The following is a 24,483-nucleotide window of genomic DNA, read 5'->3' as shown; positions in this document are numbered from 1 at the left end:
GTACATTGCATTAATTTTTGGCTATGCCATTGTTAATTTTCATTTTGACCACATTGCTATTGCTTCTTTTCTGGAAATTTTCATGTACTTTATTAGTCAACAAAGCAAATGGAGCATCCACTGTGCACATCCTCAGCCTGTGCTGGGTCTTGAGAGGAATCCAGAAGAGATCTCAGCCTAGGTCTGTGGCCAGAGGACCAGCCTGGTATACTCTGTTCATCCATGTTGTCGACAGGAAACCTACCATAAATAAATTTCAGGCCCCTCTCCACCTCTCCACCCATGTACTCTCCCACTTCATATGTCACACCCTTCCCTTCTCTAGTCCCCAAAACAAAACGTTAGCCAGGGTGTCTACCATGGGATTCTTGGCATTTGGAGGAAATACAAGATGAAGACAGCTTTCCTTTACCAAAAGTGCTAAAGAAGGATTCCTCAGCAACACCATGAGGGGTGCAGAATATTTTCCTATAGGCTGGAGATGGTGGTGGTAATTCAGTAGCTTTTTAGATAATGAAAATAGCTTCCCCCCCCCCCCCCCCCGCCCCGTGGTGATGTATTAACTAGTTCTCTGAAACTAACTTCAAAATATTTATTTTGGTTTTATAATATAGTGAAGACACGTAAAGCTTTTTAAAACCATTTGTATGGGGGCGCCTGGGTGGCTCAGTCATTAAGCGTCTGCCTTCGGCTCAGGTCATGATCCCAGGGTCCTGGGATCGAGTCCTGCATCAGTCTCCCTCCTTGGCGGGAAGCCTGCTTCTCCCTCTCCCACTCCCCCTGCTTGTGTTCCCTCTCTCGCTGTGTCTCTCTCTGTCAAAAAATAAATAAAAAATCTAAAAAAAAAAAAAAAAAACCGTTTGTATGATAAAGTAATATATGCTCATGTAAGAAAAAAAACTGAAGGTATAGAAGAATATAAAGTGAAAAAGAAATTGACTTTGCCGTTCTCTGTCATGTATCATTCCAGAGGATTTCTGTGCTTGCACAAAGGCATATATTTCTTTTTAAAAAACCAGATACAAATGCTATCATATTGTATATACATTCTGTAGTTTCCGTTTTACACTTAACACTGTATCTTGGACATCTTTCCAAGTCAACACATATAGATATGCTTTATTCTTTCAACAGCTGCATACTATTTTCTCATTTGAATGTAATATAAAGTCCTACAGTTTATTTAACTAATCACCTATTAATAGACATTTGGTCATCAGGTACACATAAAGCTGTGCAAATTTGAGAGAATATTGCGAACAGGAAGCATGATTTCCATAAGTAGATAACCGGGAGTGATGAGGAGAGGTCCGATCCTATTTCTTTTTTTTTTTTTTAATTTTTAATTTATTTATTTGACAGAGACAGACACAGCGAGAGAGGGAACACAAGCAGGGGGAGTGGGAGAGGGAGAAGCAGGCTTCCCACAGAGCAGGCAGCCTGATGCGGGGCTCAATCCCAGGACCCTGGGATCATGACCTGAGCCAAAGGCAGACGCTTAACAACTGAGCCACCCAGGTGCCCCAGTCCGATCCTATTTCTGCTCCTGGTTCCCAGACCCACGGATTAGCCACAGAAGACACAGCACCATGTGGGTCAGTGCATATCCCCCCAAAGAACTGAGGTACAGATTCCATCATTCTATCATTAGGTTGGCTGGTTGTAGGCGATGAGATATATAGTCGAACTAGTGGATCCCTTGGCCATGTGCTAATTGTCATGTCTCCTTTGCTGTAAAATGGGCCTCTTGGTCTGACGTTGTGTGGACTCCCATGCCAGTAAAGCAGGCATTCTCTAAGCCCTTGGACTGTGGTGTAGGCAGGAAAGGCAAACCCATATCTAAAGTTAGTATCAATTCCAGTAGGGACTCATCACTACCCTCCTCCCGTAGCAGCTGGTCTCCTTCAAGGACAGTGCATATCAGCACCCCAGTATCAGTTTTTGCTCCTGTCAGGTTGTCCTCAGTAGCAGCAGTAGTCAGATCAGCCTTGCAGAGAGGGGGCAGTGCTCCGGGGCCATGCACGCCCACCATTCCTGCGGCCATGGCCACCGAGTTCATGGGTCAATCACACAGGGCGGGGTGGCCAAGGACAGAACAGGCTGAACCCACCAGAAAGACATCTCCCGCCGGCTTGCTGGGTGCTTTCTCTGTCATGGATGCTCTCTCTGGTGCGCATGAATATGAAGCCCAAAGACCCTCAAGCTCTGTACTCACTCCCACAAGTACAATGTATGCCTCTTCTCCAAATGATCTTCCAGTCTTGTCCCTTCCAGACTCTTAATCAACTAGACGAGCTATTTGCCACTACCTAGGGGTCCATGTATATCTCAGGTCCTTTCTACCTTTGTACAAAGTGAGCCATCAAGTGCACTGCTTGAAGCTATGCTCAGTGGGAGGATATCCTGTTACCGTTGTCCTTCAAGGCCCCTGCTGAGTGGGGCTACCGTATGGTGGCAGTCCATTTTCAGCTAGTGCCAACATAATGAGCTGATCCATCTGCAAGCTGGACTTGAGGTTTTTCTCCTCCATTACTTGGAAACTCCCATTAAACCAGATGTGTAAGTTGAAGGACAGGTGACAGAACAATAAAATAGATGACATGGAGAATAGGCCACCTCTTTTCGTTTCGCTTGTTCCCTGCAGACCTGCTTGAGCCTGATCACAAAAGTATAGTTTTCACACACATAGTGGATTGCTGCGACCTCCATGCAGTCTTATGATGTGGATCTCTATTACCCAGTGCCCAAGAGGAAGCTCTTGGTCACATAATCCCTTGATGTCCCGTGGTCAGTACTCAGTCTCTATGAGGGGCTCATGAGACAGCAGAAGCTGGACAGCACTAGCATGATTGGATATACTGAATCATACGGCCTGGGTGGTAGGGTAGCTCTGATGTGCTGTAAAGTTGTGTCTTGGGTCCTACTCAATATTGGCAGCCTTCCAAACCACCTGGTAAATTAGAACAGTATTCCCAAGAACTATTCCCTGGTGCACGTGTATAAGATATGCCGCCTCCAGAATCTGAAGAGACCCACCAAATGCAATGCCTTTTTTTAGTGGTGGGCGATACAAGGTGCAACAATTTGTCCTTGACTTTAGAGGGGATGTCCCAGCGTGCCCCAAGCCATTAGACCCCTAGAACGTTACCCATGACATGCCCCAGCAGATTTTCTCCCACCCTCTGGTATACATGTGTCTTAATGGGGCATTCAGAATACTTGTCATTTCCTACTCACCAGGAGGTCCAGTTAACTTGATGTCATCAATACAGTAGATCAGCATGATATTCTATAAAATGTCAAGATGATCAAGGTCCCTTTAGACCATACTGCAACAGAGAGCAAGAGAGTTAACCTAGGCCTTGGGCAAGATGGTGAATGTGAACTGCTGTCCATTCCACAAAAAGCGAACTGCTCTTGATCCTCCTTACTGATAGGGATTGGAAAGAATACATTCATCAGATCAATGATGAATGCATGATCTGACGAATTGCATGTCAGGTGCCAGAGACTGTAGATCTGTTCCAGAAAAGATACCACATCTGGCCCTGCAGTTGCAATTGGAGCTATGATTTGGTTGTGTTTATAGCAGTCTACCAGGTGAATTGAGTGGGGATATGATGTGGACTACAACCGCTGCATCTTTAAGTCTTTAATGGTGCTAATCCATCCTTTACTCTTGAGATGTGGTTTTGCTTCTGATGTGCTGTTTTGGCTAGGGTTATGCTGGGGGGTGTGCAGTTTCAGAGGCTTCTCTTTGGTCCTTTCTGCCATATTGGCTCTTACTCCACAGGTCGTGGAACCAATGTGAAGATTTGCCAACTACTAAGTGCATCCATCCTAATTATGCACTTGGGAGTGGAGGAAATAACCTCAAGAGTGGATCTCGGGACCCATTAGGCCCACAGTGAGGCATGACTCTAACCTGGGGCCATGATAGCATTTTGGGTCCTTAGACTTGGTAGCCAGCCACGGCCCTTGAAAAGTCTGAGACTCTCCCTTCCCCAGTCACCCTGGTGAATAGCCACAGGTCCCTTTGGGAAAGAATGGAGGAGTAGTTGTGGTGGCGTTGCAGGATGCCTCAGCATGGTGAGTCAGTCGAAAGCACTTTGGTCTACACACTGCCTTAGATCTAGAAACTGGGTGAGAAACTGCATTATTCCATCCTGACAGGCGACATCAACCCTCTGCTTGCCATCTCTCCATTTCTTCCGGTAACACAAGGACCACACCACCCGGCTGCTCTTCTGTCCCACCTACGAGAACTCCGCAGTGAGTGAGTTCCTGTCTGTGCATCAGCACGGGTTTCTGGGAAATAAAGCATCTGGCCTCACTTCCCATGATGGGAGTTATGTGTACCTCGCCATGGTCAGCACCTGGTCTCAGCCACTTGGGAATTGCCTCACTCCAACTGGAACCAGAGAGCCGCATTCCGTGTAGCATCTCCAGCCTATAGAGGACAGCCAGCACTGAGCTTCGCAAAGATGCCAGTGACCTCCTTCCCCGTGCCTTCCTTACTTTCGTGGAGGAAGGAAAGACTGTGTCCAGGGGTCCTTGTCAGTCACAGGAGAGTACTCCCACGTCAATGCATTTCCCCCTCTCCAGCCTTACATGTCACCACTGCCATGGTCCAAGGCCCTCAAGCTTCCTGCTGGTACACATGAGCCAGGGCTTGTAATTCCGTCAGGTGTTTCCTCCTGGGCGAGAGCCACATTGCCTGGCTTGAGAACACTGCCACGTCGTCCTAGTTATACAGGTCTCTGGACCCTGGGAGGAGGTGGGGTTAGGATCTAAGGAGGACACGCATCATCCTCCCCAGAAGACACCTGCCTCAGTGATATTTCTGGTATTTCCAGGGTCTCTGTATAAGACTAAGTGTTTCACCTACGGCAGAAGCACAGAAGCTGCTCCTCCCAGCCCAGGGGGTTCAGGGAAATGTGAGAGTTTAGGATTCTCAGGCTCATTACCCTCGAGGTATCTATTCCAGATCTCAGAGCTCCTCTCTTTTCTCACCAGAGCCCTGACTTTGGCATAAGAGACCTCTTGAAGCTACCCATTGTCTGCATTGTATCTCTGCTACTCTTAGGTCCTAGGCCTGATTGAGCAGTCTGTCCTGTGTCTGGAGGAGCTCCGCGTCTCCTTCAGTACTGCACAGGGGCCTCTCTCACAGTGTGCGGGTGGCTCACCCAAACCCGTCGTTTTCTCTTTTCTTTCTTCAACGACCTGGAGCTCACTCAATAACCCCTGTAATTACCGTTGGCCCCTTGACCCGGCTACTCCCCTACGACTCACGTGCCCCTGCTATTGTGTGAGCCAACCGCACCGTGTTCAAAACGCGACTGGCCGGCGACAGCCTTCCTAACTGCGTCCCTGCAGCGCCCCAGGGCTTCCGCTCACCTCACTTACCACCAGCAGTGGGGTCCTGGTTGCCATCTGCCTGGTGATGGATCCGGTTCCAGAATCCCATTCTGAAGATTCACTAGCTAAGACCACTTCTGGTACCAACTGTCTTAGGCTGTGCACCTCCTTTAAAGTAAAGTCTGAGACAAGGGATCGCACACTAGTAGTTTATTTTGGGAAGTGATACCGGGGAGCTGGAGTAAGGGACAGGAGAGAAGGAAATAGGGAAGGAGGCAAAAGCAACGCAGGGGACAACAGGGACTCAACGTGCTAGGGCTCTTGAAGGAGCCTGAGGACGGAAGAGAGGAGCATTTACCCACCACTTCCTGCGCCACCCCCCCCCCCCCCCCCCCCCCCCGCCACCGCCGTGCTTCAGGGTTACACCCTGGAGTGCTAACTCCTGCAAGTTAGAATCCTCCACCAGCTCCCTGGACCTCAGCACCCAGAAGCCCCCTGGGGCAGAAGGCAAAAGACACACAGTGCAGCTGAGAGGAGGGGCTGTTGGGCATCCACCTGGAAGCTGCTTGCTGGGCAACGGTTAGATTAAAAGATGGGCTGACACTGACCTCCTTGCTGTTCACAAACATTCCAGGCAGGGTTCCATGTGAGACCCTTAGGACCCGTAGATCCTTCTGCCTGGGGTATTTTTCTGGCCGTCTCCATGGCTCTTACCTTCTTCAGATCTTTTTTCATTTGTCACCTTTGGCGTGAGGTCTTCCCTGATCACCCTGTTGTAAATTGCACCCCCTGCCATGCTACTGTGCCCCCTACCTTTCCATGAGACTTACCACCAGCCAGCATGCTCAAACATAAGCTCCCTGAGAGCAGAGATTTCTGTTAGCCCTGTTAAGTATTGTAATCCCAGAGCTTAGAATAATGTCCAGCACGACGTAGGGCTCAGCATGTTTTTGAATAATAATATATTTAAAAATGAATCCATGAAAATAGAACTTTTTCATAGTTTTTCAAAAACTTTCTATTTTCATATATATTTTTAAAATTTTTATTGTCGAAATATAGTTGGCATACAATGTTTTATTAGTTTCCGGTGTGCAACGTAGTGTGATTCATCAATTTCATACGTTACTCACTGCTCACCACAGTAAGTGTAGTCATCACACAGCGTTCTTACAATCTTATTGACTAGGGGCGCCGGGGTGGCTCAGTCGGTTAAGTGTCCGACTCTTGATTTTGGCTCAGGTCATGATCTCAGGGTCATTGCACTCAGTGTAGAGTCTGCTGAAGATTCTTTCCCTCTCTCTGTGCCCCTCTCCAGCCCCCCACCTCCGCTCCCTCGCTCGCCCTCTCTCTCTCAGTAAAAAATAAATTAAAAAAAAATTAAAATATTAACTATAGGGGCACCTGGGTGGCTCAATCGTTAAGCGTCTGCCTTCAGCTTGGGTCATGATCCCAGAGTCCTGGGATCGAGCCGCGCATCGGGCTCCCTGCTCAGCGGGAAGCCTGCTTCTCCCTCTCCCACTCCCCCTGCTTGTGTTCCCTCTCTCGCTGTGTCTCTCTCTGTCAAATAAATTAAAAAAAAAAAAATATTAACTATATTCCATATGCTGTACTTTTAATCTCTGTGACTTACTTATTGTATAACTGGAAGTTTGTACCTCCTAATCCCCTTCACCTATTTCTCTCATCCCCCCCTTTTTTATATATTTTTAATAAAATTACTCAGTAGCTTCTATTTTCATATGTTTTTATAAAGTTACTCAGTAACTGACCTTCTTTTTTTGTATTTTTTATTAAAATTTAAATTCAATTAATTAATATGATGTATTATTTGTTTCAGGGGTACAGGTCTGTGATTCATCAGTCTTATACCCAGTGCTCATTAAAACACATACTCTCCCCATAACTTACCTTCTTTGTTCAACAATACATTATTGTCATTGGGCCAATAGATAGATCTCTGTTAATTTTGTTCTTTTTAATAGTTGCATAGTATTCAATATTTCATGCTTTGAATGTACCACAATTTATTTTGCCATCCTCTTTATCAAAGCATGTTTGTGTTGTTTCTAATTTTTTGCTTTTACAAACAATGCTGCAATAAATATCCTTGTCCATATATCTTTATGCAGTGGTGCTTTTATTTATATAGGGTATATTTCCAGAAGTGGTGTGCTGGGTAAGATGGGGGCTGTGTGTATGTGTTTCAATGCACTTTATTTTTTAGAAGAGTTTTAGATTTACAGAAAAATTGAGAAGATTGTGCAGAGAGTTCCCATATACCCTGCGCCCAGTTCCACCTGTTATTAGCATCTTACATTAGTATGGTACGTTTGTTATAACTAATGAACCAGTATGACATGTTATCATTAATTAAAGTCTGTACTTCACTCACATTTCCTTAGTTTTTATATAATGTCCTTTTTCTGTGCCAGGATCCCATCTAGGATACCACATTATGTTGAGTTGTCGGTGTCCCTCGGCTCCTCTTGCCTGTGACCATTTTAGACTTTCTGTGTATTTAATGGCCATGATAGTTTTGAGAAGTACTGGTCAGGTATTTTATCGCATTCTGCTTTCTTTCTTTTTTTTTTTTTTTTAAGATTTTATTTATTTATTTGACAGAGAGAGACACAGCGAGAGAGGGAACACAAGCAGGGGGAGTGGGAGAGGGAGAAGCAGGCTTCCCGCTGAGCAGGGAGCCTGATGTGGGGCTCGATCCCAGGACCCTGGGATCATGACCTGAACCCAAGGCAGACGCTTAATGACTGAGCCACCCAGGTGCCCCTCGCATTCTGCTTTCTAACAGAGGATTCCCCAACCTCCTAAATGTTTTTTTTTTTTTTAATTTGGATACATTAAGGTTCACTCTTTGTGCTGTAACATTCTGTGGGTTTTGAGAAATGTATAATGTCACGTATTCTCCATTACAGTATCAGGCAGAATAATTTCACAGCCCTAAAAATCCTGTTTCACATGTGCCTTTTCCCCCCCATGTCTCTGAACTCCTGGCAATCCCTGACCTTTTTACTGTCCCCGCAGTTTTGCTTTTTCCAGAGTGTCATATAATTGAAATCATACAATATGTCATCTTTTCAGACTAGCTTCTTTCACTTAACAATATGCATTTAAATTTCATACATGTCTTCTCATGGCATGATAGCTCATTTCTTCTTATCACTGATTAATATTCCATTCTATGGATGGAGCATAATCTTTTATCCTTTTGCCTAAAGGAAGACAATCCGTTTGCTTGCAATTTTTGGCGATTATAAATAAAGCCATTATAAACGTTCATGAGCAGGTTTTTATGTGGATATAAGTTTTCAGATCATTTGGGTAAACACCTAGGAGTATGAATCCTGGATCATATGGTACAACTACGTTTAGCTTTGTAAGAAACTGCCAAACTGTCCTCCAGAGTGGCTGTACCATCTTGCATTCCCACCAGCAGTGAATGCGTTCCTGTTACTCAGTATCATCATCAGTGTTTGGTGTCATCAGCTGTTTTTGGGTTTTAGCTATTCTAATAGGTATGTAACAGTATCTCGTTGTTTCTGTAATTTGCAGTTCCCTAGTGAAAAAATATGTTGATCATCTTTTCATGTTTATTTCCCATCTGTTTTTTTATTTTTTTTATTATGTTCAGTTAACCTCTGTATAGTACATCATTAGTTTTTGACATAGTGTTCAATGATTCATTAGTTACGTATAACACCCAGTGCTCATCACAACACGTGCCCTCCTCAATACCCATCACCCTGTATTTCCCATCTGTATCTCTTCTTTGGTGAGGTGTCTGCTCAGATCTTTGGCCCATGTTTTTTGGGTGCGTTGTTTTAATAAATACTGCTAGTAACTTTCCCTAAAAGTCTAACCAGCCAAGTGTAAGAAGATCCATTTCTCTATATCCTTGGCAACACTGGATGTTACCAATTTGTGAAATGTCTGTCCATTAGGAAAAAGAGTCGCTTCACATTCTTGCTCTGATTTGCCTTTCTCTGACTACTAGTGAGATTGAGTGTCTTTTCATGTCTCTGGATCATTTATATTTCCTCTTCTGTGTACTACCTTCTTATATCTTTTGCCCATTTTCCCACTACGGTGTCTTTTTCTTCATAGTACATGAAGTGTCTTTGTAATAGTAGGGCTGTAGCCCTTTATTTGTTGTAACAAATATTTCCCTGCCAATTATTTGTCTTTTGACATTGTTTCTAGTGTTTTTGTTTTTCGTTTTTTACCAAACCAACATTATTTTATTTTTTTTATTAAGGTAAAATACACATAACATAAATGTTACCATTTTACCTATCTTTAAGTGTGTATATATATATATATATATATATATATATATACTTCAGTGACATTAAGGGCATTCACACTGGTGTGCAACCATCACCACCATGCAGCTCCAGAACTTTTTTTAAAGATTATTTATTTACTTTAGAGAGAGAGCAAGAGTGCATGCGCACGATGGGGAAGGGGCAGAGGGAGAGAATCCTCAAGCAGACTCCCTGCTGAGTGTGGAGCCAAGCATGGGGTTCAGTCCCACCACCCATGAGATCATGACTTAAGCCGAAACCAAGAGCTGGCTGCTTAACCACCTGAGCCACCCAGGCGCCCCTGTGGCTCCAGAACTTTTGTCATCTTCCCAACATTATTTTATTCTTCTGTGGCCAAACTTGCCTATCTTGTCTTTTTTCTTCTAGAGCTCTTGTTTTTTAGGATGCTTTCTTCCATCCTAAAGTCATAGAAAGTTTCTCCTAAAATTTTTTCTAGTATTTATAGTATTTTATACTAAAATTTTTAACATATCTGAAAATTATTCTTATATATAAGGTGGTAAGATATGGTTCTCATTTTCCTAATGGGTAATCAGTTTTCCCAGAATCAATTTTAAATAAAGCACATTGTTTTCAATTGTATTGAAGTACTACCTTGGTCATATGTCAATTTCCCTTAAATACATGGATTTAGTTCTAGACTCTGTACTGCTTCTGTTTGTTCATTTCTTTGTCAATAGCCTGCTGGCCTGGTCATGATGCTGCTGCTGATGATGATTATAGGCACTTTATTGAAAATTTTGCCATCTGGTAAAGCTAGTTGCCCCAACTGGTTTTTTCCTTGGCAGTTTTAAAACAGTTACGGTTCTGTATGAACATAAAAGGCATTTTATCTAGTTAAAAAAAATATATCCTTTTGGATTCTGATTGGAATTGCCTTATATCTACATATTATTTTTAGAACTGACCTTTAAAAAAATTTTTTTTAAAGATTTTATTTATTTATTTATTGGAGGGAGAGAAAGTACGGGAGTGGGGTGAGGATCGGAGGGAGAGGCAGACTCCCCGCCGAGCAGGGAGCCCGACGAGGGACTCGATCCCAGGAGTCCGGGATCACAACCTAAGCTGAAGGCAGACGCCCAACCGACTGAGCCACCCAGGTGCCCCTGAACTGACTTTTTATGATATGAATTCTTCAGTGGCATTATTTTATCAGGACCGTATCTACTTTGAAAGTTCTTAAATGGGGTTAAGGTGAAATTTAGAGCTTCTTTCTGAATCAAAAGCAAATTGGGTACATCTGCTGTTAACTCACGTTGAGTTTCATGATGTATTTGAGAGCATTCATCACAGGGGAAGGGAAGAGTGATAGGAAATATGAAGAATTCGATTCTTTCTCTTCTTAGTTTGGACAAGCTCCCAACCTTGCTGGATCTCACATGCTTGACAGGGTCATAATATGCTGATCTGGGAATCCCTGGGAAGTATTAAGGGTTAATTATTATAAAAGGGGGGCATCAGTTTTTTCCATTCTGTGTGAATGTTAACTGATAAGAGATTTCTGCAAATGTGTCTAGGTAACTAAGACCTAGAGTCAAGTTCAAGAATTGTAATGGCCTGTAAAAAACATCTTACTAAAACAGCTCCTGCTTTCTAAAATTTAATCCCTCTTCTTTTATTATTTATCACAGTTATGGGAGAAGAATGATTTTGAAAGGAAAACAGGATATGATCATGGAGAAAATAGTCTGTTGCTTTTGTCTGAAGCACAGACAGGATACATATCCCCCCAGTTGCCCCGCAAAGAATAAGAATCCTTGAAAACCAGGGCGCCTGGGTGGCTCAGTTGGTTAAGCGTCTGCCTTCCGCTCAGGTCATGACCTCAGGGTCCTGGGATCGAGTCCTGCATCGGGCTCTCTGCTCAGCAGGGAGCCTGCTTCTCGCTCTATCTCTGCCTGCCGCTCCCCCTGCTTGTGCTCTCTATCTAAATAAATAAATAAATAAATAAATAAATAAAATATTTTTAAAAAAGAATGTTAAAGATAAACTTTATTAAAAAAAAAAAAGAATCCTTGAAAACTTGAAGGGTAGGAGAGACCATGGATATCACGGTCTGTATACTGGTTAATCCAGAAACATGTGACCCCTGAGGACTAGGGCAGGGTAGAGGTCACAAACCCGCTACCCGCAAGGGCCAGACAGGTGCGGGAGAAATGCTTCACTTCTGCAAATACATATACTTTTTCTTATTTGCCTTGAAATAAGCAGTCATTTCATTTCTTCTTCTTCTTTTTTTTTTTTTTTTTTAGATCTTATCCATTTATTTTTTTGAGAGAGAGCACGAGTGGGGGAAGGAGCAAGAGAGAGGGAGAAGCAGACCCCCTGCAGAGCAGCTCTGGTGTGGTGTGGGGCTCGATCCCAGGACCCTGAGATCATGACCTGAGCCAAGGCAGACGCTTAACTGACTGAGCCACCAGGTGCCCCTGCAGTCATTTCTATTGTGTGTACATTTTTCTACTTTTATCTCACTTTTACTTCTCGGATAAGAAAACTAATCATGCAAGAGTGATGAGAAAGGACAGCTTTCACTTGGCCTTAGTGTCGGGGAGTGGTAGGGAGTGGTGGGGACTGCAGTTAACTAAGCACACGGGCCTTATCTACAGGGAACAGCTGTGTCTTGGCCCTAGCTCACTGATGCCACCGTGTGCAGGCCCCATATTGCTAGATCTGTAGCGTTTTCAAGAGAATCCTGGTAACCAGGGTTTTAAGGTAATATTTCCTGATCTGAAATGTTGGCAACTAGTACAAAATTCTTCAAAGTGCTGTGGCCAAGCATTTGACCTTGGAGGATGTAGAAGACTGTGCTTATCACAACAGATGGGTGGTCGGTGTAGACACAGGGCGAATGACGAGACGGAGGAAGCTGACCAAGAAGGATACGTAGCATTCTCTGCTCTGTGGGGGAAACCAAGTAAAGGTCAGGTTAAATGCAGCTGACAAAAATGGAGTCCTTTTTTCAATGGCAGAGAAAATGCTTCTCTTCGCAGCATATTATGAAATGCCAGTGTTCAAAACAGAGAGAAAAATAAAAGGGAAGCCAAAATAAAATAGCATCAACAAAGGTGGCGACTTTATCCATGAGAAACTAGATCCGAGTCTGAGCAGGCCAGCCTTCTACATATGGAATAACTAATGGCTGGTGGGGCCGGACTGCTAAGAACCACTGAGATCCTCAAGATTGGGCCAGCACAAATCATAATGCCGACAAATCAGACCAGGCCTGAGGCTTTGGCTTTCATCCACTCATAAACAGGAAGGAATTATAATTAAAAGAGCCCTGAACTACATCATTGTAGATGTGGCAATTTAACCTGTTTTATTAAAATTACTTGTATGTATAATAAACATGTCAATGGACTGTCCACCCATCTCCTCATCTAATTCCTCTGTATGTCCCTAAAGAAGCCCATTCAGTATTGAAGTAGAAGTATCCCAATCCTTGTGAATACAAACTTTCACAATACTGGAGCTGTTATCAAACCCTCCAGGCTACCAATTGCAAACTGGTTTCAGGACTGACTAGAGGTGTCTCTCTGAGTCCTGCCCCCGAGATACGGGGATGTCAACAGAGAGCGACGGAGAAGGTTGAGATGCTAGATCCATAGGACCTGGCTCCTGGTCTCAGTCCTGCACTGACCCTGCTTCCAAAGTGCTCACACGGCCGCCTGGGGAAGCCCACAGGGTGCCCCTTAGGCCTCTCCCCGCTTGACCTTCCAGCAGCCTCCGTCACCAGGGCCACTTCCTCCTTCCATGATATGCCCATCCCTCATGCTCTGCTGTCTTCTCTCTTATCTAGAGGGACTTTCTTCTTTCTCCTCTGGTTCCTCCTCACCATACCTCTGGTGCTGAGGTTCCATGGGCCTCTTCCTTTCTCACTTGCTCTACTGGGAAATCACATCTCCCCATGGCTTCACTTACACCCATGCTGACTCCCCAGCTTTTATCTTCAGCTCCAACTCCAGCCAACCTGACAACTCTCCTTTGGCATCTCAGAGTCCCCACCAGCCCAATCTGCCCAAAACAGTAGTTTCGTCCCCCCAAAACCTGCTCCTCCCCTCAGTGATGGCACCACCATCTGCCCCGTTATACAAACCTCTGGTCATTCTTAACACCTCCCTCTCCCTTATCCCTCACCTCCGGTCCATCACCACATCCTGAATATTCTAATAATAAAATACATCTCCCAACAGTGCCTTTCTCACCATCTCCCTGCCTCTGCCTGGTTCGAGCCACCATTGTCTCTCAGCTGTCCGCGGGCTCTGCCCTGGTCTCCTCTCACCATATTGCCTCCTCCAAGCCATTCTGTATCCAGCCCCTGTAGTGAGCTTTAAAAAACCCAAATGGGGGATGCCCGGGTGGCTCAGTCGGTTAAGCGTCTGCCTCCGGCTCAGGTTATGATCCCAGGGTCCTGGGATCGAGTCCCACATTGGGATCCCTGCTCAGTGGGGAGCCTGCTTCTCCCTCTGCCTGCCAATCCCCCTGCTTGTGTGCTCACTCTCTCTGACAAATAAATAAAATATTTAAAATAAATAAATAACCTAATGGTATTATCATATCACATCTTGCTAAAATTCTTTCCAGTAGCTTCCCATTACACTTGGGATAAAGTGTAAATTTCTTAGCATGGCCCTCAAGGTCCCACAGGACTCAGTTTCTGACTGTCAAACTGGCCTCAGTTCCATGCACTTGACCCTCAAGCCACACTGTCTTTCAGTTCCTTAAATAGCCTAAATCCCATTCTGGCCAGGGCCAGTTCTCTGCCTGGAAATCCGCCTCTGCTACCACTTCTGACCTTGGTCTGTTCAGACCTTTCTCACCCTCCAGGACTCAACTCAAGGCCACTTCCTCAGGGATGGTTTCTCTGAGGTACCCTCATCTATATGCAGAGCTCTTCATGCCACTTCTTTGTGTAATGCCTGGGTCTTCTGTCCCATTTACCAATGTGCCTCGAGTGCCTAGAGCAGTGCCTGAAGCAGAGCAGGTGCTCTGTAGATCTTTGTTGAATAAATGAACATTAGCTGGGAATGACTTCCAGATATCTGCTGCTCTGGAATGTGTTCTAGTCACCCAGAATCCTGGCAACCTAGAGACAGTTAATAATTTAAAGTATATATGATTTAATATTTATAAGTCCTAATTAGAATTTAGTCTTAGTGATCAATTTTTCTAAATTAAATTTGTCCTGAAAATAAGTGGAGAAGTAAGTTATCGGCCATTTTCAATGATATACAAGTTATCTCGTGGAGGGGGTTAGGAGAGACAAGTGGTTTTTTTTTTTTTTTAAAGATTTTATTTATTTATTTGACAGAGAGAGAGACAGCAAGAGCAGGAACACAAGCAGGGGCAGAGGGAGAGGGAGAAGCAGGCTTCCCGCTGAGCAGAGAGCCCGATGCGGGGCTCGATCCCAGGACCCTGGGATCATGACCTGAGCCGAAGGCAGCCGCGTAACCGACTGAGCCACCCAGGCACCCCGAGACAAGTGGTTTAAAAGTCATGTGACCCGTATTGCTGGAAGCAATTTGACGATCTACATCACCAACCTTAAATGTCTATATGAACCTCAGAGCTGGCTGTGGGATGGTAAAAAGCATTCTCTTGCTCCTGACAGAGCTGTAAATATGTATGATCCTTTTGAAAAGCAATTTAGCCATCTCTAGAGCCATAAAGTTGTATTTCTGGTGCTTCTAGATGGTGCCTACCTAACTTCCTCAAGGAGATCGTCCCTGGACCACCCACCATCCGCAAACTGGGCACCCTTTACCTTGTTTTTTGTGACATTTATCATATCTGTAATTATTTGTTCAATTATCTACTATCCCTCTTAGGTTCTAAACTCATGAGGGTAGGGGAGGACTGGCTTTATTTGTTTCTATATCCTTAGGACTTTATCTTATGCATTAAAATAAATAAATATTTGTTGAATACACTGAATAGAGAAAATCATCCTGAAAAAAATTGCTCTAGCTCCCAATAATGATATTAGCAGTTATCCTTCACGGAGAGGTCACTATGTGCGCGACACTCTTGAGCACCCTCTATGTGGCACGCTCACCGCAGCCCTCCTCCTGCTCCCACAGATGGAAGTGGACGCCCGACATGCTTCAAAGTTAAGGTCAACCAGCGAGGAAGTGGTTCATCAACACCTTTACTTACAACAGCCACAAACTGGAAAGAATCTCACATGTTACTTGAATAGAATATCTTACAGTTCCTAGGGTTCAGGTTTTCCAAAGGTGCGTAGTCATAGAAAGAAGGGGTAGCATATTCACAGTGCCGCTTGGTTCAGTGGATACTATTGTGACGGTGCCCTTCACCTTTCATGGGGTACCCATGCTTGCATTCCAGCACTACTGGGGTTCTAGATCGTGCTAGCTGTGTCAGGGTTAGGCGGAGGAGGCCGGACAGAGAAGGTGACATCTGGATGACGGGAGTATTTCAGAGAGACAGGTGAACAGGTCCTGAGATGAGAGGGAGCCTTCAAGGGAGTGAGAGAAATTCAGTGATGAGACAAGACATGAGGGTGGAGACAGAAGCAGAGGCCAAGTTGAGAGGGCTTTCGGGTTTTACCCTGAGGCAGCAGTGCCTTGCAATGATCCCTGCGGGTGTGGATGGGACAGGGTGGGACAGGGTGGAGGCACCAGTCTTGGCATCTGGAGAAGGTCCGGGTAGTCAACTGGTAGATTTGTACTTGTGCTTAAAAGGTTGGCTAGAGATATAAGTGAGGAGCTACATAGGGAACATGGAAAAGAATCTAAGAAAATTACAAGAATTAAGATTTGGGGAAAATTAAAAGAATCTAAGATTTGGGGGCGCCTGGGTAGCTCAGTCGTTAAGCGTCTGCCTTCGGCTCAGGTCGTGGTCCCAGGGTCCTGGGATCGAGCCCCACATCGGGCTCCCTGCTCAGTGGGAAGCCTGCTTCTCCCTCTCCTACTCCCCCTGCTTGTGTTTCCTCTCTCGCTGTGTCTCTCTCTGTCAAATAAATAAATAAAATCTTAAAAAAAATTTTTTAAAAAAAGAATCTAAGATTTGACGTCTGGACCTATGGATAGCACTGTTTCAGAGCCTGAAAGAAAACCTCTGCTTTCTGCTAATTCTGTCTTCATGCTGCCACTTAGCCCCCTCAGACTGGTTGTTCGCTGTTTGAGACATCGAAGCCGACGCGATTCTTCGGTTTAAGACAGTGGTCAGATCTGTCCTACTATTCTGGAAAATGTTAGCTCAGGCTAAAAGTTTCCAGGTATGTTACCCTAAACGTGGCGTTTTGTAGCTGCAAGTGCCCTGTTCCAAGGCCCCCACGTGACTAACAGCCTGTAGAGTATCGTGGCCGTTTTATATTTGTTTCATCCAGTGTAGTATGTAGAGGAGGAATTCCACGACTTGAAGACACAGAGGGCTATTACAAAGAAAACGAGAAAATAGCTGTCTTCTGTATTTCCCTTGCTGGCTGCTTCTCTTCTTGATGCCCACACCAATGTGATCCAGCAGGCCGTTCAACATCTTCTCTTTTTCTCCTAACTCCTTTTACCTCTTATGAAGTTATCTGCTTGTCTGTGATCAGTACCTCTGGCTACATATCGAATCACCTGGAGAATTTTGAGGAAAAAAACCAGATGCCTGGCCCCTGCTTAAGACCAATTCAGGGTCTCTGGAGATGGGGTGTAAGCATCCGTAGTTTCTAGAAGTCCCCCTGCGACCTAGTACAGGTTATCTATGGCTCTTTGGCTGCATAACCTCCCCCGCACTCGGTAGCTCCGAACAAGAGTGATGTTTTATTTCTCACAATTCCGTGGCTTGCTGGAGTGTTCCTTCAGCTGGCCTTGCCTGGGTTCACTCTTGCAGCTGAATGTAGGTGGGGGTCGGCTGGGGGCTGAGCTTAACCAGGACACCTGGGCCTCCCTCCCCTTGGGCTCCTTCATCCTGGGCTTCTTCAGGGTGGAATCTGGGGTGGGGGGTGTCTCGTGCTTTGCTTTGACTGCTAGAATTGGGCAGCAGTAATGTCATCTGGCGTCCTCTTTTGTTTCTTAGACGGCTGTCGGAAGGCCTTCATGCCCTGAAGAAATTTAATCATTTTGACTCTTCACAATAATTCGTTTGCCTAATTGTCGTGTTTCTGATAGGATTACGGACAGAAGGGTCCAGGAAGCTAAGTACAAGATTTAGCCTTGGCAACACAACATTGATTCTGACCTTTTCTCTTTTTCTCTAGATAACACACCTTCAGGCACATCAGCTTAGAGAGTCTTCCTCATTCTTCTGTTTTAAAATGTTTCGTCAACCTAGGAAACACAATTTACTCATTCATTCCCAAATAATTATCGAATGCCTATTATGTGCAAGGTCCTGTGCTGGGGGTACAGCCACATCCTTTTGAGGAAACAAGAGAATCCTGAGGTCATGATTCTTATTTTCAGTGGTTTATATCTCTTATATCTATTGACAGCCGAGGACATTGAAGAGTCAAAAGAACGATTGCTGGGTAATTCCAGAGGATTGCCAAGGAGACCTATTTCAGGGGAGCTATGAGACGTACAGGGACATTGAACCAGCTTGGGGAGGAGATCCGGGGACCCCTCTTTAGGCAGGGACATTTGATCTGAGCCGTAAAGGATGAGTTTGCGTTAACTAGAAATTGCCCCGGATTTTTCATTCTCCTTTCTTTTCCAGAGTTCTCATCTCTCTCTTTGCCTTCACCAACCACCTGGGTGAGGCTGTAATCATTTACAAGCTGCTAACAAAGAGCTCCTTGAGAGAAGTAAGATCATACTGTTTGTGGTTTCCTTCAACCCAGGACAAGAAACTTCCTAAAGGACAAATTGCTCTCTTTTTCTTGAATCGGAATCAGAGAAAGCTATCCATCACAGCCCCAGCCTAGCAAACCTTGTTTTTTTTGTCTTTTCAGCAACTAAAGCATCCGAACCTCGTGAACCTTATCGAAGTCTTCAGAAGGAAGCGGAAGCTTCACCTGGTGTTTGAGTACTGTGACCACACGGTTCTCCACGAGTTGGACAGACACCAAAGGGGGTGAGTGATCATTCCTTACGCACCAAACACAGGAGTGCACGCCGGGATTTGCAAGGGAAGATGAGCAGTGGCCCTTTTGCAGACCTGGCAAGAGCGGGTCATGTTTGCACGGCTGGGCCCGACAGCAGAAGGGTTACTGAAAAGGTTGGGAAAGAGATCGTAACTCATCATGTTCACGAAGAAACAGCAGCATAATTAGGCTGAACTTGATTTCTTCGTTATGTTATCTGTGTCTCTGAGAAAGAAAAGGAAGGCTATTGGTTAGTGGCACCTGATTAGGGAAGGGCAAGGACTTGGAGATTGAAAGCAGGAGTCCAAAGACAGCAACCAAGAGGAGGTTTCAGGCTAGAACAAACGTGGCGTTTCACCCGGAGCGATCCGGGCGTCTGGTCTGCTGTATCGGTCAGGAATTCCTTGGTGACAAGGGACAAGAGCCCACTGAGGCAAGCGTAGGTGAAGGACTGTGACGGAAGGATGGGGAGATTCTGGAGGCTCTGATGATCTTGTCACACATCACTGTGCAGCACAGGCAGCTGCTTTGTGTGCATTACAAGAAGGCTTGGTGAGCAGGCAGAGCCTTTGTCTGCAAAAAAAAGGGGGTGTGTGCCCTTTCCTCTGGTTGAAGGTAGCCCCTTGCCAGAGTGAGCGGGGCGCAGGCTGGTTTTGGCACCCACCCACTCCTCCTTGGCTGGATGTTTTAAAGGCAGAGCACCATCGCTGGTGGATTTTTTTCTCTCTCAACTCTGCTCTTTGCTGGCTTCGTTCTGCCTTGCCGATGAGTCTTATAAGGTGGATGTGGGAGGGTATGTGTATGTGGCATGTGATGGAAGGGAAAAATTTGAACTAGGAAGCCTGGCCGCAGGCTTTTATCAACCTATGTAGCCACTCGAGAGGAAAGTCCTAGAAGAAGGTAGCATCTGCTTATATAAAGTCCAGTGGAAAACTCTGCCTCAGGTCAGGTGATGCAGCTATCCCTGGGGCCAATCGCTGTGGCCAGATGGAGAGGCTAGAATGATGAGCAGGCCCTGGAAGATATAATGCAAAGTGGGTCAGTCAAAGATGACTTCCTGGAGGAAGTGGCCTTTGAGTTGAATGGCGAGGAGACTTAAAACAAGTGAGCAGGGAAGGATATCTCATCCTCTCCTTTTGCTGGGCTCCTGGGAGCCCCGCTTTGGCCAGGGACAATATGCAGAGTGGCGTTGGATATCAGAGTGGTGGCATGCCACCCCATTCCATCTCACATTCACACTCCGGTGGCTGGAGGCCGCGGCTCTTTCAACAATGCCTTCAAGCCCTGGCCGAGAGCTTGCTGTTTGCCATGCGGGGGTACTTACGTGATCAGCCGTGATATCCAGGCAAATGGGATTAAAGTGGCTTGTGGTTTGTAAGTGACCATGGCACAGGCTTTTGGTGTTAATTTACACAGCCAGAGAGAGCCAAGAGAACAGACACCTCCCTTCAGAAAGTCATTGATACGGAGAAATTGTGTTCAAGGGAGAAAACATTTAGTATGTTGATATTTGCTATTTTGACAGCTTGCAACTGACACTTCAATTAAACCTATTAGTATGAATTAGTCCTGGCTATGTGGTACTAGGGAGATGTTGCAGGGCGTTTGGTTAATCATGTAGATTGAGTCACTTGGAAACACGGATTAGTGGGGGGCTGAAAGCAAGTGGGAGTCAGTTCTTTTTTGGCACAGAGTTTGCGCAGAAGGAAAAAAGGACAGGATGAGGCGTGATTAGAGTTTTGAAAGCAGATTTTTTTTTAAACTCCACTGGCTAGAATATGTTATATATGTTCCAGGAAATAGAGAAAATAAGATTTAAATTCTAAGCCAGATGATATATATTTATTTTGAAGTTTAAAGACTTTTTTTGTTAGTTTGTGTTTTATTTTATTTAAGATTTTATTTATTTATTTGACAGAGAAAGGAACAGTGAAAGAGTGACCATAAGCAGGGGGGAGTGGGAGCCCCGTTGATTCTAGGACCCTGGGATCATGACCTGAGCCAAAGGCAGATGCTTAACTACTGAGCCACCCAGGCGCCCCTGTTAGTTTGTTTCAAAAATAAAAGTCACCGGGGACGCTGGAGTGGCTCAGTCTCTTAAGCGTCTGCCTTCGGCTCAGGTCATGATCCCGGGGTCCTGGGATGGAGCCCCGAATCAGGCTCCCTGCTCAGTGGGAAGTCTGCTTCTCCCTCTGCCCCTCCCCCTGCTCGTACTTTCTCTCTCTCAAATAAATAAAAAAGCCAAAAAAACAAAACAAAACAAAAAAAATGGAAGTTACTTTCCATTATGCTGAATATTTGGCAATACTCCAATCTATTTTAAATGCTATTTCAAATTTTTGCTTGTCATCCTTAAGGAATAAATGTCATTAAACTGTATCAGCCAATGATTTTGAAATTCATAGGAACATCTTTTTCAGCTGAGAAATCTCATACTATAAAGTAACACTTTGTAAGCACATTCCCAGTAAAAGTGGGTCGGCATCCCGTGTGTGACCTTTGGCAAGATGCTTCTAGGCATTCTCACCTGTGAAAATGAGAGTTTAGGACCGGGTAGAGTTGAAGGGGACTTGCAGGTCTGTGATGCTGTGACTTGTTGATCTGATAGCCTAGGGGTCAGAAGACTGCTGTTCTCCTTCAGTCTCATGTGTGGTCAGGGCAACAATGTCAACAAGGGAGAGTGTGTAATGCCGCTGTTTTCCCAGCCTGGGCTCAGGTGGGGTCCTCCTTAGGGTGTGGTACGCTTGCCCGGAGAATGTCCTGTGATCACTTTATTCTAAGCACAGATTTCTAAAATGCAAAGTGGATCATGCCAGTCCTCTACATAAAATCTTGTCATCGCTCCCCAAAACTTATGGATGTGGTCCTAGCAGGGGACATAAGATTTCAATCTCTCTACAGCCCCATTTCTCATCAGTTTGCCGCATAAAACATGACACTGCCGCCACAGAATCCTTTGCGTTCTGAGCTTCACTCAGGACATGCCGTTTTCTCAGCCTGCATTGCCTTTCCTTCTGTACTCTGCCTAGCAAACTCCTGCTTGTCCTTCAGTACAGCTCACATATGACCCCCTGTGTGGGAACTATTTTAGCGGACACTGAAGAGAGTCAGGAGTTCCTTTCTGTAGCGTCCATCACGTCTTCTGGGATTGTTTCTATTACATACCCCATTTGCAAGGGAAACTATAAAACCTTCAAGGGCAAGGGCTGTGCCTTCCTCCCCTGTGTGTCCCCAGTATCTTCTAGCTTAATTCTTGGCGCTTCTCGGTACATCCCTAATACTTGTTGTGGAATGACCAAAGTTAGCAAGCCAGTAAATTGATATTTACAAAATGGTTTTGAAGAAGGGTAATGCTAACAGTGTTTTGATGATTTTTCATTTTAAGATAGTGACTTTGATTAAAAATTCGAAAACATGCTATTGTCAAAGGAAATTATCAGTACATTGCTGGAGCAACCTGTCCAGAGGGCAGTTTGGCATTGTGTGTTAAAAGCCTTAGAGAGGGGCGCCTGGGTGGCTCAGTCCGGTAAGCATCTGCCTTCAGCTCAGGTCCTGATCTCTGGGTCCTGGGATGGAGCCCTGCGTCAGGCTCCCTGCTCAGCGGGAAGCCTGCTTCTCTCTCTCTCTCCCTCTGCGCCTCCCCACTGCTCCTTCTTGCTCTCTTTCAAATAAATAAAATCTTTAAAAAAATAAAAAATACATAAAAATGAAAATAAAAGCCTTAAGAGACATTATCTTAGACCAAGCAATTCTACTTCTAACAATTTACCATAAAAGTAATTGAGTACATGCATAAAGGTTTAGTTATAAAAGTGTTTGTTAAAGGATTTATGTTTTTTTTTTAATTTAAAAAATTTTTTTAAGTAAGCTCTGCACCCAACATGGGGCTTGAACTCACGTCCCTGAGATCGAGAGTTGCCTGCTCTACTGACTGAGTCAGCCAGGCACAGTGTTAAAGGATTTTTTATAGTGAAAACATTGGAAACAACTGAAATGTCCAATAATAGAGGATGGTTAAGTAAATTATGGTATGTCTTTACAATGGAATACAGTGGGGCCACTAAGAATCATGCTTATAGATAAAACGTACGTTGAAATAGAAAAATGTTCATGAGTGGTTGCAAAATGAAGAAAAATGCTATAATAAAAATACATATTAATTTTTATAGAATTTATATATAGATAGAAAAAAAGGAAAATAATACCCTATTAATGTTTTAATAGTGATACTTTGAGGTATGATTGTTATATATATTTTTTTAAGATTTTATTTATTTGAGAGAGAGCAGGCGAGCAAGCGAAAGAGAGAGCGCGAGCAGAGGGGGCGGGCAGAGGGAGACGCAGACTCCCCATTGAGCAGGGAGCTGATTCGGGGCTCCACCCCAGGACCCCGGGATCATGACCTGAGCCAAAGGCAGACGCTTAACGACTGAGCCCCCCAGGCACGCTTTATTTATTTATTTTTTTATAGTATTTCCTCCATGTTCCATTTGTCACTATGGTTATTTTTAATCCTTAAAATCATAAAAATAATTCTTGCCAAATCAGACTCAAAGACCTGTCTCTACTTTGAATCTGAAATGGATGTTAATTCATCTCCTTATTATCACATTTGTAACTTCTTGGACTCCTTTAAAATATGTCTGGAGAAGATTCAAATTCCTGTTGCAATAAACAAGCGTGTGTGTGCGACGAGCTCTGTATCCTGCTGGGGCGGCATAAACACATACCCCTTACCACCCCCAGTGCTGTGCTCGTCTTGTTTATATCTGCCCTCAAAGCAAATGTATGACCATTCCTTACGTTCTGCGGAACTTAATATACATTGTACTTATTATTCTTCCAACTGTTGGTCTCTCCTCTGTCAAAGTTTGGTAAATGGCTAGTTTCCGTACTCCCTTATTTTTCTACCCTTCTGTAAGTGCAACCAGACGCAATACTTCACTGAGTCTTTTCCGTTACCACTGGGTCCGCCTCTGACTCTCATATAGTTGGTGCAAAGAACATCTGGTGGGAAAAGGTTATTACTGCAAGTTTTTAGTTTCTGTCCGTGGAATTCCACAACTTTTATAAAACACTTAAAATCTCTCTTTTTTAGATTGAAAGTGATATATTGTTTGTTCCAATAATGTTTCGAGCAACACAGAAACATAGAAATAAATAAAATTAACAGGTTGAGAATTATTTTCTAATTATTTTTCTTTGCATTTGTCTGTATTTAAATAGATTGTATTCTACATCATATAGTTATGCATTTTTTACAGTGTATTCAGGAGCTGTCTCCCGATTCAAACATACCTACTTTTATATTTTTAAAATGGCTGCATGGCAGTCCATGGTACAAATATACCACAGTTTCTTTATTCAACCCCCCACTGATAAATATGTAGATTGTTTCTAGTTTTTCTTTATCACTAACAAGACTACAGTGAACAATCACTTGCATAAACATTTCCATAGGATAAATTCCCAAGAACATATTATTTCTCTGGGAGCTTGGCCAGTCCTTCCTTCCCCGTCTTTGTTGTAGCCTTGTGGAGAAATGAATGTTGATTGTTTGTCTTCTTGGACTGTCTCAAGTATTAGAAGAGCAGTAGCGGGAAGGATGGCTGAAGTGCTGAGAATGCCAGAAAGAGACCTATATTCTCTCTTCATCATCTCTCCCATCTCTCATGTACCTGAAGATGTTTTTAAAAATCAGTTTGATCTCTTCATTATCACACAGCAGTTGTTTATGTTTCTCTCATTTCA

General features: G+C 44.3%; 1 protein-coding gene across 6 annotated transcripts in view; it reads left to right on the top strand.

The window, feature by feature from the left end:
• Nucleotides 1–24,483, top strand: part of CDKL1 (cyclin dependent kinase like 1) — a 57,828-nt gene that overhangs the window by 13,884 nt on the left and 19,461 nt on the right. For all 6 annotated transcript variants that reach the window (XM_078053662.1, XM_036110869.2, XM_036110831.2 and 3 more), the window contains exon 3: nt 18,601–18,722. In XM_078053662.1, the coding sequence (XP_077909788.1) occupies nt 18,601–18,722 (122 nt within the window). The remainder of the gene's footprint in view (nt 1–18,600; nt 18,723–24,483) is intronic.

The sequence above is a fragment of the Halichoerus grypus genome, chromosome 8 (genome assembly GCF_964656455.1).
Source record: "Halichoerus grypus chromosome 8, mHalGry1.hap1.1, whole genome shotgun sequence".
In the NCBI taxonomy this organism is placed as follows: Eukaryota; Metazoa; Chordata; class Mammalia; order Carnivora; family Phocidae; genus Halichoerus; species Halichoerus grypus.
Note: the sequence above shows the minus strand (reverse complement) of the source record. Positions and strands in the feature narration are given on the sequence as shown.